Consider the following 16321-nt stretch of genomic DNA (forward strand, 5'->3'; position numbering starts at 1 on the left):
CCTTCGGAGAGCAGCAGATGGCTCACGAGGAGCAGTCGAGCAGATGAACGTTAATCTGTCCTGGGAGAGGCTTTATCGGGTGACAAAGAAATCTCTGCGGGCGGAGGGCAGCTGGTGCTAGACACTCCTGTTGGGTGGAGAAGCAGTTTCTTCCGGCTCAGAGCGCCTTGTTCTTCTGCCCAACTTCTCAGCGCCTTCCCGTGTCTACCCGTCTACATTATCTTCTGCCCATTACGTTTTCGCATGTCGGCACGATTTGAAACTAGGGCCTGGAGGAGGTGATGCATCTCTAGGCACTGATTGTACATGGTACTGGAAGTCCCTCCGAAGAACAGGGAGGCGGTTCTGGACAAATGATGTGGTAGTGGAAGCTAGAGCCCATAGAAAATGTAGCTGGATGGCTGTCACGTTGGACAGGAATTGCTCCGTGCTTCTAAGAGTACCTTCAGTCCAGAAAGATGAAGTGTGCGCGAGGCGTAAAAATAAAAAATAAAACACGAGTGGTTACGCGAGTGGTGCGGCGTGCAAACATTTTTAAAAAAAGGAGTGGTGACACGAGTGGTGCACGCGCGAAATTGGAAAAAGTGCTGTGCACGTCGCACGCTGGTGGCCGGCAAAAGTAGCACTTTTAAAAGCCAGCTACTAAATGTCTCGCCAGACCAGCGCATGCGCTGGCTCTAGCAAGACGGCCCTCATCCCAGTGATGACCGAGATTCATAGTAGGTCGCAATTTGCAACCTACCTCATTAATATTTATGAGGTAGGCCAAATTGCGATCCACTACAAACTGAGTTTTTGCGAACCAACCTATTAGTACATAGGTTGGTTTGCAAAAAGCAGAATGGATTCAGTAAACGTCTGTGTTCAATTTGCAACTACTTTTACCCACTCCATATTTAGTACAACTGGTCCTGATTGTCATTATGGACTTAGGGTCCTGTTAAACCATTTTTACTGGAACATTTTGGACTATGTTCTAAGGAGCAAAGTAAGGCGATTGGAGGAACCAGATGTTATGGAAATGTCAATTGTAGGACACAAGATATTTTTAATAGGCTATTTTGCTAGAAATGTTTTACTGAAACTTAAATCTTATGCATGTATTCATGAATATGTAGCATGCAAATGTATATGCAATGTAGGCTGGAAATATCAGAAACTTCTTATGAATATTTGGGATTTATGTACCACAGAACAAGTGTCAATGATTAGTGAACGAGACAATTTTAATTGTGTATTTGTTCCCAGAAGTGTGAAGTCAAAAACTCGCTATATTACAAGGTTCTGTACAGTTTGAAATTTGATACTAAACCAATAAATCAAAAATTTGAGGAGTTCTAATTAATGGATGATAGGAGTTACAAAGCATGCTAGAAGCTTTGGTGGAAATGGAAGAAACTGAATCTTTATAAATTGTTTCTGCTATTGTTTTAGCTAACAAGGGAGATGACAAGCTATGCTTCTGCATAGATTTAAAAGCACTCAACAACTCCTAATTTTCATTGGTAACTATCTTTTCCCGAAAACTAATGAAATACTTTCTATGCTATTCTATGTCTTTTTTCTCGACTATTGACCTACGGTTAGCCTACCATCAAATTAAATTAACGCCTGCGTCAAAGTCATTAACTGGATTCATTACCCCATTTGGATTATTCCACTAAATAAGAATGCATTTTAGATTTGTCTCTACAGCTTCAGCTTTAAAAAGTGCATGTGTCAAATTTTAAAATCTCTGGATATTTGTGTTAAGCTGTTGTTTACTAAGATATAATACTGATGTGGAAACATATCACATTATGAATGAAGTTCATACGAGGTTACCATAAAAAGATCTTGTACTCCATGCAGAAATGCAAATGCTACTTACCAGTATGCATCTGTTCTTGGCATGTAGGGCTGCTGACATTCATATCTGTGCATAGATCGCCGCCTAGTGTTGGGTCCGGATGATTGCACATTGTTGTCCTGGAAGAGTCTTCGAAGTATCACGAGATAGGTGGCTCCTCCCCTGGACTACTGTGCGCATGGGCATCGCCTCCATCCCCAGATTGCTTTTAGCCATTGTGGCCGAGATGGAGTGAAATATGTGAGTGATGACCATGCTATGAGCATATACATGAATACTGCAGCTGCTACAGGCGCCGGGGAGGAGGGCGGGCGATATGAATGTCAGCAGCCCTACATGCCAAGAACAGATGCATACTGGTAAGTAGCATTTGCAGTTCGTGGCATGTGGGCTGCTGAATTCATATCTGTGCATAGAATACATAGCAGTCCCCCAATTATCGGCGGCCGCCCGTGCCAGCTGCAGCAGTTTGGAAAAGTGTCCTGAGAACAGCCTGACCAACAGCTGCCTGCTGTTTAGAGTGCACGTCTACACAGTAATGTTTAGTAAATGTATGTGTGGTAGACCATGTGGCTGCTCTACATATATCCTCTAAGGGAATGTTCCCAAGGAAAGCCATAGAGGCCCCCAACTTTCTGGTGGAGTGGGCTCTTGGTGGAATTGTAAGAGTGCGTTTAGCCTTAGCGTAACAGATCTGAATACATTTCACGATCCACCTAGCAATACCAGCCTTGGAAATAGCGTTACCTTTGTGGTGTGATGCAAAGGCAACGAAAAGCTGCTTAGTCTTTCGAAAATCCTTTGTCCTGTCAATGTAATACATTAGGGCCCTTTTAACGTCAAGGGTGTGGAGCATCCGCTCCGCCAGCGACTCAGGGTTTGGAAAAAACACTGGCAACTCAATTGTTTGGTTTATGTGGAATTGAGATACAACCTTGGGTAGAAATTTAGGGTTAGTGCGGAGCACCACCCTGTTAGCATGGACTTGGAAAAAGGGCTCTTGGATGGTGAGGGCCTGCAACTCGCTAACCCTCCGTAGCGATGTAATTGCTACTAAGAAAGCCACTTTCCAAGTCAGAAACTGAAGCTCACAAGAGTGTAGTGGCTCGAAAGGAGGACCCATCAGCCTTGTAAGAACCACATTGAGGTTCCATTCTGGAGCTGGTGGTGTCCGTGGTGGAATGACCCTTTTGAGTCCTTCCAGAAATGCCTTGATAGCAGGAACCTTGAAAAGTGATAGGTGTTGCCTATTCTGGAGGTATGCGGCCATCGCAGACAGGTGAATGCGGATGGAAGAATACGCCAAATTGCATTGGTACAGATGGAACAGGTAACATATGATGTTCTGAATGGAAGCATCCAGCGGGTTAATGTCGTGGTTCGCACGGTAAATGACAAACCGCTTCCATTTAGCCGCATAACATGCTCTAGTAGTGGGCTTTCTTGCCTCCCGAATGATGTCCATGCAATCCTGGGGAAGATTGAGGTAGCCAAATTCTAGGACTTCAGGAGCCAGATCGCCAGGTTGAGCTGTTGCGGATCTGGGTGCTGAATGTCGCCATGGCTCTGCGTCAGAAGGCTGGGTGTGAGATGAAGCCTTTGATGCGGTACCACGGAAAGTTCCAGAAACGTGGTGTACCATGGTTGGCGAGCCCACGTTGGAGCAACCAGGATGAGAGTCATCGAGTGCTGCCTGAGCCTGCGCGCCACCAGCGGTATCAGAGGTGCTGGGGGAAAAGCGTACGCAAATCTGCCTGACCAGTTCATCCATATCGCATTGCCCTGCGATTGCGGGTGTGGGAACCTGGCGGCGAAGCTTTGGCATTTTGCGTTCTCCCTTGTGGCGAACAGGTCTATCTCTGGATGACCCCACCTTTGGAAGTACGGTTGGAGTACTGATGGATGTATCTCCCACTCGTGCATTTGGTGGCTGTGCCTGCTGAGCAGGTCCGCCATCTGATTGTCTTTGCCTGGGAGATGTTCTGCCATCAGGAAAATGTTCCTTTGAATGGCCCACTTCCACATGCTCTGAGCCAGATGAGAGAGCTGCGGAGAGTGTGTGCCCCCCCTGTTTCTGAATGTAGTACATGGCCGTCATGTTGTCCGTCCGGATAAACACGACCTTGTTGCACAGATGTACTTTGAATGCCTTTAAGGCCATGAAGATTGCCATCAGTTCCAATACATTGATGTGCATCTTCCTCTGCTGTAGTGTCCATAGTCCCTGCATTGTGTAGTGGAGTACATGCGCTCCCCATCCCTGGAGAGAAGCGTCCGTCATCAGGATAATCTGTGGCACAGGCTCTTGGAACGGTCGGCCCTTGCAAAGGTTTTGTGGATTCCACCAATGCAGAGAGTTGTACGCCCGACCGTGTTGATTGTTGCGCCCAGATACTGCCGTATGTGGGCGGGCTGGAGATGGGATTTTGGGTAATTCAGTGAGAATCCCAGATCGTGCAGGAGATGAATGGTGCGAGACACGTGGTCGGCGCACTGTTGTTCCGACTTTGCCTGAATGAGCCAGTCGTCCAGATAGGGGTAGACGTGGATGTTTTGACGTCTTAAATGCGCCGCCACAGTCGCCAGGCACTTCGTAAAGACCCTGGGCGCTGTGGTGACCCCAAAAGGCAGAACCCTGAACTGGTAGTGCTGGTCTTGAATGGTGAACCTGAGGTACTTCCTGTGTGAAGGATGCAGGGGAATGTGAAAGTATGCATCCTTGAGATCCAGAGTAGCCAGGAAGTCCCCCTGCTGAAGCAGAGGGAAAACCTGCTGCAACGTGAGCATATGGAAATGTTCTGACAGAATGTACCAGTTGAGGGGCCTGAGGTCCAGGATGGGCCTGAGGGATTCGTCCTTTTTGGGGATTAGAAAGTACAGAGAGTAAACCCCTGTTCCCCTTTCTTGCAGTGGAACGAGCTCTATTGCCCCTTTTTGCAGCATGACTTGGACTTCCTGCTGCAACAAGTGCAAGTGCTCGCCGGACATAGGACGGTTTCTTGGAGGTATGTTTGGTGGAGTGGAAGTGAGTTCCAGACAGTAACCGTATTGGATAAGAGATTTGACCCACCTGTCCGTGGTGATGGATTTCCACGCGGGCAGGAACTGCTGGAGTCTCCCCCCGACCGGTGTTGTGTGGTCGGGGGGCAGCGACAAGGCGTCACTGCTTGTTGGTGGTGGAGGACCTGGAGCTGTTGTTTCCACGTCCCCTGCCTTTGACGTTGTTGCCCCGGTAACCACCTCTACCCTTGTTGGTGTATGAGGATTGGGTGTTGCTTTTATAGTATTGCGTGGATTGTGATGCCTGACCCCTTGAGGTGCCTCTGTTATTGGAGCGGCGAAAGGAACCACCCCGAAACTGCTGGGACTGTAGGGCCCCCATAGACTTAGCAGTGTCAGTGTCCTTTTTCATTTTTTCAAGGGTTGCATCCACTTCTGGCCCAAACAGGTGGTCTGGATTAACTGTTTGGTTTAAGATGGTAGTCTGTATGTCTGGTTTAAAGCCTGATATTCTAAGCCATGCATGCCTACGCAGGAGCACGCTAGTGTTTATATCTCTGGAGGCAGTATCAGCCACGTCCAGTGCGCACTTAATTGAAGCATTGGTGATAAGCTTCCCCTCCTGAATTAACATTTCAGCTCCCTCTTTGTACTGATCAGGTAAGTGCTGTAGAAGGGTTTCTAGGGTGTCATAGTGTGCCCTATCGTAGCGTGCAAGTAGGGCTTGCGTGTTTGAAATGCGCCAAATATTAGCTGCCTGCGCAGCAATACGTTTTCCTGAGGCTTCAAAGACCTTCGATTCTTTGTCTGGGGGAGGAGCATCACCCGTGGTCTGTGAGTTCGCCCGCTTACGTGCGTTGGAGACAACCAAAGAGTCCAGTGGCAATTGTCCCTTGATGTACGTTGGATCAGTGGGCGCTGCCTTGTATTTTTTGTCAATACGAGGATTGATGACTCTCGCCCGGGTGGGCTCCCTGAAAACCTCAGGCGCGTGCTTTAGCACTCATTTGAGCATTGGCAATGTCTTGACAGTCTTTTCAGCCACCGAGAAAGTGTCAAACAGAAAATCGACATCCACTGGGTCTGCATGGAGGTCGACATCATGATTGGCCGCAGCTCTCTCAATTAGAGCGTTGAAGGCTACAGAGTCCTCTGTTGGAGAAGTTTTTGCAGCAAAAAGCTGCGGCTCGTGTCCTGACTGAGGGTCCTCAGGGTCGCCTCCAGCAGACCATGGCTCATTGACCTCCTCTGGATCCGAGTACGCTGGATAATTGTACTCCTCTTCCTCGTCTCCGTCACCCTCCCCAGCGTTAGAGTGAGTGGGTGAGAGTTCCAGACCTTGTGGAGATGCAGGCTCCATAGGGGCAGAAGTTCCCGCAGAGTCCAACTTCTTTTTAAGTGGAATATGAAAATGCTCCAACACCGGCTCCGGGGTGATTTTCCTTTTAAGGAGAGAGAGCTTGCCTGTGTTGGCGTCGATGACAACCTCTCGACGCTCCTCGTCCGCTAGTGGTTGGAGCTGTGGCTTCGGCACCACCAAGGATGCTTTAGGAGTAGACACCAGCTTCAAGGGCACCCCGGCCCCATGTTTCGGAGCGAAAGCCTTCGGCGTCGTCTTTGGCGGCAGCGTGAAGTGGATCGGCGTCTGCGCCTTCGCCGGTTTCTGTGGAGGCTTCGGCGCCACATTCTTCGGCTCGGGAGCCACTGCTTCCTTCCGAATACGTTGAAGGGACTCCGTGACCTTCTTGGTAAAGGACGGGGAGGGCTGGACTGGCTCGAGCGAGTCCTCCGAGTCCGGATTCGGGTCGGCGACCAAAGGCGCAGTCTTCGGAGCCGACACAGCACCGCCCTTGGCTTTGTCGACCGGGATCGGTGCAGCCAGAGCCTTGGGGTCGTCCTGACGCTTCTTCGAGGCTTTTTTAGGGTCATCGACCTTTTTGGCGTCGACTCAGCTCTTCAGAGCGTCGACCAGCTTCGGCGCCGACGCAGCCGCGTCGGGCGTTTTCGCCTTCGGCTTCGACACTGGGGTCTTCGGGTCGGCCATTTTGGCGTGGCTCTTGATTTCGGTGGCCATTTTGGACTTCTTCGGCGCCGAGGCCTCTGGAACCTTTGATCCCAGCAGTGCGACTTGCACTTTCGGTTTCGATATGGATGGAGCGGACCCTGATGGCTTCACTTTCGGTTTCTGTACCGGGAGTGGCGCATCACCAATGTCCGTGGCCGGGCCCGGAGGCGGGGCCGTGGGACGAGTATTGAGGTCTTGGGTAAGGCCCGAAGGCGATCCCTCGACCTGGGCCTTATGCCGGGGTTCGGCCCCGGAGTCAGTATGAGGATGCTCTTCTTCCGAGCTATCCTCCACGGTGGCAATGGCCCCGTCGTCGTCCCCTACCTCCTCGACGACTTCCTCGAACTCTTCATCTCCCGCGCCGTAGTTTTCATCCTCCGACGCCGGGTTAGAGTCCGAAACTTGTAGGACGGTGTCGTCTTCAACGTCTTCTTCAAAGATGTTGGTTGGTGGGGGTGCCGATAACTGGGCCTGCAGTCTTCCAGCCCGACGTAGCTTGAGAGTCTTCTTCGACCGGAACTTGGAGCAGGCCATACACCTGGCCTCGTCGTGGTCCGGCGACAAGCATCTGTTGCACACTGGGTGCACGTCGAGGTGTGAATACTTTGAGGCACACACTGGGCACCTCTTAAACGGAGTTTGTTCCATGTTGAAGTAGTCTGGAGCGTCGTGCAGGCCCGTCCGCGCCGACAGCACGCGGAAGGGCAGCAAGTGTTCGGAGCCGATGAATAAACCAACCCGAACGATGGACAATACCGACGCGAGTCCTAAAGACCTTTTGGTCTCAAGTAAGGAAAGTTAAACAACTATCGATTCCGACAGAGGGAACCGAAACACATCCGAACCCAATGGCGGAAAAAAACAATCTGGGGATGGAGGCGATGCCCATGCGCACTGTAGTCCAGGGGAGGAGCCACCTATCTCGTGATACTTCGAAGACTCTTCCAGGACAACAATGTGCAATCATCCGGACCCAACACTAGGCGGCGATCTATGCACAGATATGAATTCAGCAGCCCACATGCCTCGAACATGTGCATTACATCAGCTTCAAGTAAATTACTTTGCCTGTTTAATTCCAGAAAAAGGAATTGTACTAAAAGAAACAAGCAAGTTGTAAAAAAAAACTGATTTCCAAATCTAAATACAAGCTTTTATCTGTTGTTGAGTCAGAGGTTTTATGTGAGCAAGAGCGGAACATACATTTTGAATCAAAGGGCCATGAAAGGGATAGAAAGAAGATATGCACAACGTACTTTCAAATGGCATCTGGGCTGTGAATTATTTCGCACATTATTTAAGGGAAAATAAATTCAGGCTCGGAACAAACTACGAAGTCTTGGAAAGCATTTTGTCTCCACTTTGAAACACCCTCATCTTGTTCTAGGTTGAGGGGGGAGAATGTGCCATATTTCCTGACTAAACTAGCCCAAAGGTAACAAGGGTATTAGCCAATGGAAAAAGGTAGTGAGTGCTACCCTGACACCCACTCCTACGTCCTGTTCACAGCTATGAGAAGGACTCTGAAGCAGGTGTGAGGAGATCCGCAAAATGCTGAATGCCATGGAGGGGCTGGCTACCTGTGACCGAGTGCCGGATAAACCATGTGGAGTCCCCTAGGCAGTCGAAATGTCAGGACCCCCCTCGCAAATTATCTCCTAATATGTTGTTGATTTTACCAACCAATAATTTTAATAAACTAATTTTATTACACGAAACATTAACATTTATTAATGTTACCAAACAAAAACCTATATTTTTTAATTGTAACAAAGCAACAAAAATTTAAATATTCACTTTCCTCAATTTGTTTGTGGTGAAATCTTTCAGGATATCTTGGAAGTCTACCATTTGAAAGACTTCGTATTCAGGGGCCATAACGGCAAGCAAGTTCAGTCTTTCTTGTGACATTGAAGATCGATTTCAAGATGAAATCAATATTATTGTGATCCATTGTCACGGGGCCCCTCAAAGGAGTAGAGCTCATATGCCGGTGCCTACTTTGCCAATTTGGTAATCTGGAACTGCAGTGACCAGCCGTGCCCTCAACCCGCTGGTCTCTTAGGTGAGGTACATCTGATCCACTCACCATAACCTGGAGTTGTGTGTTCCTCCTCCTGTTTGAATGATACATTAACAAAGTTATTGCCCTATTGGACTCACCTTTCTGCTGGGCTTGAGGTGATACTCGCGAACAGTTGACAAGGTCTCCTTGTTCTTGCCTCTGCACAACATCTGCAAAGACAAATTTATGATTATGGTGAGTGCAGAATGAAAATGGACTGCATGCCACTGCAATTCATCTGAGGGCTAGAATCCTCCAAACCTTTATGTAGTTTTCTGAAATAAATGTTCAGGCATACAGTCATTTTCTTTGATTGTTGCAAAGATAATAAGCTTTGAGTTAAAGGCTGGGAAAGAAATTGTGCGTCACTGGCCTAAAGGTGTCAGAATGAGGTGGACATTGATTGATTATGTTACATTAGAATTTTTCAAAAGTAAAAATTACTTCTTGAAGTGTCATCTTGAACCTGGTCCTGAGACAATCATCCCTATTAACGGAAAACAGTTTTCAATGTACCTGGATTACCTATTAGGTTTTCAATGATTGCAAAGAGGCAGGAGGCCTTCTGAGGGACTAACATAAAACTGGAGCCTGACCTCCATCCGGTGTAAGTGGTCTGTCTCTAACTGTTTTCCTTCTTCATGGAGGAGTGCGAGTCTCTGACGCTATCTCCATTGTTTCCTCACAGGAGGTATGCCGTTCTGTCTCATCTTTTCCTAACTGAAACCTTCCTTTAGGGCAGGCCAAGCACTGTTTCCAGTGAAAGGTACATGTTTTTTTTTCTCTTTCATTGCTCTGTGTATAATGCGTGTCAAGAAAAGTTGCAGCCATCATAGAAACGGAGACCTATACAATAGATTCCTCACATTTCCATTCACAGAAGTAAATACCGCCCTTAGTAGGATTTCTTGGGCATATTTCACCTTCTTATTCCTTCTTTCCAGTGTATATGAAAAGTACCGCGGACAGTGTTACTGAACACATTGCATTATAGTTTACAATGTAATGCAGCTGTTCGTACATTAAGTGGCGGTTGGTGATGGTTTTCATTGGTTCTGTGATATGCAAGCATATTCAATAGAATGTGGCAGCTTTGAACTGTTTTACAAAGATTACCCATTTCTCTGACAAGCTTTAAAACACTCTCATAGAGCTACAAATATTGGCATATCGCTGTGAGGAATGGTGCAACTATCTATACTCATTCTCTTCATGCTGCTTCCAAAGGCTCCGTGGAGTTTGCTTTTGCAGTGTATTTAACCAGCATTTAGTTACTTCACTCTACTTTTTGACATTATCTTTGTTGACTAGTTTGCAGTCAATGTTTAGCCATTCTTAAACCAGTATGGCCAAACATTCTTAACCTAATATGCCCAAACCTTACTTAAACCAATAGAAGAGAGGGAAATAAGAAATACCCTACTGTATTACCATGTATGGGGATACATTTGGAATAAGATGCTAATAGAGTACAGGAAACAATTTTTCTTCTATCATTTCAGATCTGAGTTGCAAGAAGTATTGTGGAAATTACCAAGAGTGTAGAAAGTTGATGGGAATGACTTTGAGGAAGTTAAAACTGGACTTGGAAGATCTGGGGATGGTTATCAATGAATGACGATCCCAACCTAAAGCAATCAGCAAAGACAAAACTGCTGAACAATCAGAAAGGAAAACATGATAAAACATCTGGTGAAACAGGTAGGGAGTGGGATCGGGAAACTAGTTGCTTAAGAAGGAAAGAATAGATGACCAGAAAAACAACATGCAGCAGGTGGCTTCTGAAACTGAGGATGACGAGAACATTTTGCCAAGCCTTAAAGAGATGGAAAGAAAAATTCCAAGACAAGCCTGGTTGCACAAATTGGTGACTGTTCACCCAAAACAGTAAATGAAAAAATGAGCACTGTTGTAATGTTAAAAATGTCTTGTTACTGGAGTGTTAATAGCGTGAAATAGATCCTGTAACTCTGATCTGTCGCACTTAAGTTGTAGATTCCAAATGAAGGGTCAGGTGAAGAGAGCTTTTGTGATCGAAAAGGTCCAATTCGCAAAATTGGACCATTTGCGACCACTAAAAGGCCTTTTAGTATGTATGAAACCCAAACTTGGATTCCGTAACATATTCCCGCATCACAAGTGGGGTTTGCAACTTCATACCAAATCCATACTTAAAAGAGGCATGGTTAAGGCATCCCTTCCAAATACTAATTCACTGTGGAATGTATTAATGTTTTGCGACCAAAATGCAATTGTAAAACACCTCAAAGAATGAAGGGAATACACTGGTGACCTCTCTTTGTGAATGGTACCCACAAATATGTTACGAGTAACCAGTGCTCCCTGGGACCACTGCCTAATCTAAAAAAATATGTTTGGTAACTTTTTTTTTGTTGTAAACATATTTACTTTTTTTTCAAGGAAAACAGGTTGCATTTTAAAACATGCTTTAATTAAAATCAATCACAGACATGATGGTCTGCTCTGACATCAGCAGGCCACCATCCTTGTGATGACAGAGTTTCAAAGTGGGTCGATTTTAGACCTTCCTCCTTAATATTCAAGAGGTAGGTCTAATTCAAGAGGTAGGTCAAATTGCAACCCGCTACAAATTTTGTTTTTGCGAACCAACCTATTAGTACATAGGTCGGTTTGGAAAAAACTGAATGGATTCGGTAAATGTCGTACAATTTGTGACTTTTACAAACTCCATTTACAACTGGTCCTAATTGTCCTTATAGAGTTAGGGTAGTCTTTAACCATTTTTAGAGGAGCTGGTTACCTGTGACCAACCATGCTCTGTTCATTCTGGCCACGTCTGACCCACTTACCATAACCTGGAGCTGTGTGTCCCTACTCTGCCTCATCCCTGTTTTCAAGATGGATGTATGACGTTACGACGCGTACCGGCACAACGCGTGCTGTTACATCGCGTCTTTTACAACGCAAGTCGTGACAATGACTTGCGTTGAGGGCGCGGATCGAGAATAGTATAATTTACTATTCTAACACCAGTCCCCGTGGACACTAGGGAAGGTGTTGGAATAGTAAATATACTATTCTTAATCCTGTAGCGCCCTCCAGCGCAAGTCGTGGTTACGACTTGCGTTGTAAAGGACGCGTCGTAACAGCACTGCGTTGAAACATCCACGGTGTAAAGGATGTTTCCCTTTCAAGATGCATTACCAAATTTATTGGTCAACTGGACTCACCTGTCTGCTGGCCTTGAAGTGATACTCGCGAACAGTTGACAAGGTCTCCTTGTTCATGCATCTGCACAACATCTGTAAATACAAAGTTATGAGTTAGGTGAGTGCTCCTCCAAACCTTTATATAGTTTTATGAAATTCATTTTCAGGCATTGAGTCATTTTTTTTATGTTCATAAAGATGGGAATCTTAGAGTGAAAGGCTGGGACAGAAATTGTACATCAATGGCCTAAAGGTGTCAAAATGACTTGGACATTGATTGATTATGTTACATTAGAATTTTTTGAAAGTACAATTACTTCAAATTACATGTTGGTGCTGAGCTTGAAACAGTTAGTCTTTATCTAGTCGGCAACTTCGGTCGTGTCGGGGGTGAACTTGTTGGACTTTTTTTGAGAGAAATAGAGTGTGAGTTCAATATCATTGGCGCAGGAGAGATTATCTTTGTGGGAGTGGAAAATGCTTGTCAGAGTCATCATCTAAGTGTCGAAGAAGGTAGGACTGTGATGTCCTTGCAATACTTCACAGATGAGGTTGTGGGCATCCGAAGGGTATGGGTCCAGGCTGACTGCTAGGGTCCTGCTAGTCAGGAAGGAGCTAATCCAGTAGAGAGTGGGTACTTGAATTCCAAACTTGTGTAGGCTTTGGAGATGTCCTCCTCGTCCTTGGATAAGAGGAGGACTGCTTCTGTGCTGTGGCTGAGTCTGGAGCCATACTGTGTGACTTTGAGGAGCTGGTGGTCACTGAGATAGCTGGAGAGGCATCCGTTAATGACTCTATGGCTTTGGCCGGGTATGGTGCAGATGGATCAGTCAGTAGTTGACAAGTGTTGAAAAGGCCACCAAGGGTTTCTTGAGCAGTGGGAGGACTGTGGTGTGTTTCCATGTGTCCGGGGAGATAGCGATGAGATGGAGGCATGAAGGATAGGCGTGAGTGCTTCGCTAATGGTTTGAAGATCTCTGGTAAATGCATGGTGGTGGCAGGAGTCAGATGGGACTCCAGAGTTAATGGACTTCATGGTGGTGGAACTCTCATCTAGGTTGAAGGTGGACCATGTGTTCAAGGTTATTTCCCTGGTCGACAGGGGGAGTAATGTTGAGAGGCCTGTGGGTTCCAGCTGGGGGTCAAAGGTGTGGTATATGAAGGCTATCTTGCTGCAGAAGAATTCAGCGAACTTGTTGCAGAGGTCCTGTGAGATGGTTGCACTGTTGGGGGTGCTTCAACTCATAGATTCCATGAGATATACTCTGAGAAACCAAGACCAAGGAATACCCATAAAGACTGGGTACCGTCATGATCTTGGACAAGTTCACTTAGGAAAACAGAGATGGGTTCATAAGCTGTAAAAACATTACATGAAAACCTACTGTGACTCCTTAACACACTTTCAATGCAGGATTATGTTTCCAGTGTTGCCTCCTTCAAGATGGGAGTTCCCTGTAGGCAAGGAGGCCACAAAGTCAAAGTGATGTTAGAAACAAAATATTCAAGACTTCGAAATCCTATCTCGCCAGATTTCATGGTGGTGGCCATCATGAATATTCAGTATAAAAGGAAAAACCAAACAGAATGCAAATTGTTTCCCAAATGCACTGCTGGAGTCTTGGAATCCTTGGAGAATATGGAGCCACGATTTGTTCTTCCAGTTGCTCTGGATGCCTATTTCCTAAATCACTACTACTGTTAGGCTTGGAAGTGTGGTAGGAGAATGGATATTCACCAAAGACTGTTTTCTGGACTTTAATAAGATTCTGCAAAGATTTGCTTGTGGACCCTTATGTACCATACAGATTGAATATTGATGAACTGGGATTCATTATAAATGAATGAACTTTTTTGTACATTTTGTGAACTTTACTAGGTTGTGAGTGCTGTAATACAGTGACATTTATTGTTCTAGTGCTGGGGTCTTCAAATTGGGGGGGCCTCCCCTAGGGGGCTTCAGTGATCCCATGGGGGTACCAGGCTCTGGCCAAAAAAAGCATTATGCTGATAGCAGTGTTTTGTTTTAAGTGTAAAAAATGAGCTGCACTATGGCGCTCTATAATGGGCCATCACTAACATCTTTTGTCATGTTTATAATAGCTGAGAGCACGTATCAAAAGGGAAGGGTCTCCAAATATTTTTCAAAATCTCAACCCCCACCGTCATTTTTAATAATCACACTGTGGATGCTTTTGCACGTTAGTAAGGCCTGCCTGACCAGAATAGTATGTTTGGCAATCATGTATTTGATTGCATTTTAAAAACGGGTAACAGAACCTGTTTGCCATGCTTAAATAGGTTTAGACAAATTGGAACATTGCCAAACAACAATAACAACACCACCACCCTGATGGACAACCTCGCCAACCTCGGACTCAAGCAACTGGTGAACACCCCCACCCACTACGCCGGCCACACGCTTGACCCAGTCTTCTCCTTCAGCAACCACATCTCCTTGAGCCATTCCACTGGACTACACTGGACAGATCACAGCTGCGTCCACTTCAACTTCAGGAGAACCACGACCCACCACCACCCGCAACTGGTTCCCCGAAGATGCTGGAGCAAGATCACCGCCGACCAGCTCACCGATTCCGTGAGCCAGAACCCTCCCACCAACACTACGGACTCCAACGAAGCAGCCCGCAACCTCACACAGTGGCTCACCAACTGTGCCAATGCCCTTGCACCGCTGAAGAATCCTCCCAGCAGACCCGGCAGCAAGAAAGCCTCGTGGTTCACCAACGACCTCAAAAACTCCAAGAAATCCTGCCGTACCCTCGAGAAAGCCTGGCGCCATGACCAGTCAAAAGAAAACATGACAGCCCTCAAGAATGCCATCCGCAAACACCACCAGCTGATCCGCACCACTAAAAGGGCAGCATTCAGAGAACGACTGAACAACAACACCCACAACAGCAAGGAACTCTTCAGCATCGTTAAAGAGCTCTCCAACCCCAGCGCCAGCAACAACGACATCACGCCCTCGCAAGACCTCTGCGATTCACTCGCCTCGTTCTTCTACCACAAGATCGCCGACATACACAACAGCTTCGGCGCCCAGACCACGCACCCAATCACCGAACCAACACCCCCCACCACCACCCTCTGCACCTGAACCTCCGTCAGCACTGAAGACACCACCCGCGTGATGAACACCATCCACTCCGGCTCCCCAGCCGACCCCTGTCCACATCACACCTTTAACAAAGCCGACTCCATCATCGCACCCCAACTCCAGAACATCATTAACAACTCCTTCGCATCTGCCACCTTCCCGGAGAGCTGGAAACATGCGGAGCTCAGCGCCCTCCTGAAGAAACCCACAGCGGACTCCACGGACCTCAAGAACTTCCGCCCCATCTTGCCACTCCCTTTTCCTGCCAAAGTCATTGAGAAGACCGTCAACAAACAGCTATCTGCCTTCCTCGAGACAACTGGCTCCCTCGACCCATCGAAGTCCGGTTTCCGAGCAAACCACAGCACCGAGACCGCCCTCATCGCAGCTACCGACGACATCAGGTCCCTGCTCGACAATGGGGAAACTGCTGCCCTCATCCTCCTCGACCTATTGGCCGCATTCGACACAGTCTGCCACCGCACCCTAACAAGCCTCCACCACATCTGAATCCAAGGGAAAGCTCTGGAATAGATCACCTCCTTCCTCTCCAACAGAACTCAGAGAGTCCGCTTCCGCTCAGCGGCCACCAAGATCATCTGCGGCGTTCCTCAAGGCTCCTCGCTCAGCCCCACCCTCTTCAACGTCTACATGAGCCCCCTCGCAGCCATCGCACACCAACCCAACCTTAACATCATCTCCTACGCTGACGACACCCAGCTGATCCTCTCCCTCACCAACGACCCCACCACCGCCAGAGCCAGCCTCCAGGAAGGAATGAAAGACGTCGCAGAATGGATGAAGCTCAGCCGTCTGAAACTGAACTCAGACAAGATGGAAGTCCTCATCCTCGGACCATCCCCCTCCGCCTGGAACGACTCCTGGTGGCCCCCCGCACTGGGCACCGCCCCCAAGGCCACGGACCACGCACGCAACCTGGGCTTCATCCTGGACTCCTCCCTCACGATGGCCAAACAAGTCAACGCCGTCTCGTCATCTTATTTCAACACCCTGCGCATGCTCCGAAAGA

The 16321-nt window shown here is 47.4% G+C and overlaps 1 protein-coding gene across 2 annotated transcripts in view; it reads right to left on the reverse strand.

The window, feature by feature from the left end:
* The window catches only part of LOC147749051 (uncharacterized), a 97648-nt gene that overhangs the window by 21812 nt on the left and 59515 nt on the right, over positions 1-16321 (reverse strand). For both annotated transcript variants that reach the window (XM_086965597.1, XM_086965605.1), the window contains exons 3-4: positions 12192-12263; positions 9078-9149 (exon numbers count right to left, since the gene is read on the reverse strand). In XM_086965597.1, the coding sequence (XP_086821723.1) occupies positions 9078-9149; positions 12192-12263 (144 nt within the window). The remainder of the gene's footprint in view (positions 1-9077; positions 9150-12191; positions 12264-16321) is intronic.

This window comes from Lissotriton vulgaris, chromosome 1_1 (genome assembly GCF_964263255.1).
Source record: "Lissotriton vulgaris chromosome 1_1, aLisVul1.2, whole genome shotgun sequence".
NCBI lineage: Eukaryota > Metazoa > Chordata > Amphibia > Caudata > Salamandridae > Lissotriton > Lissotriton vulgaris.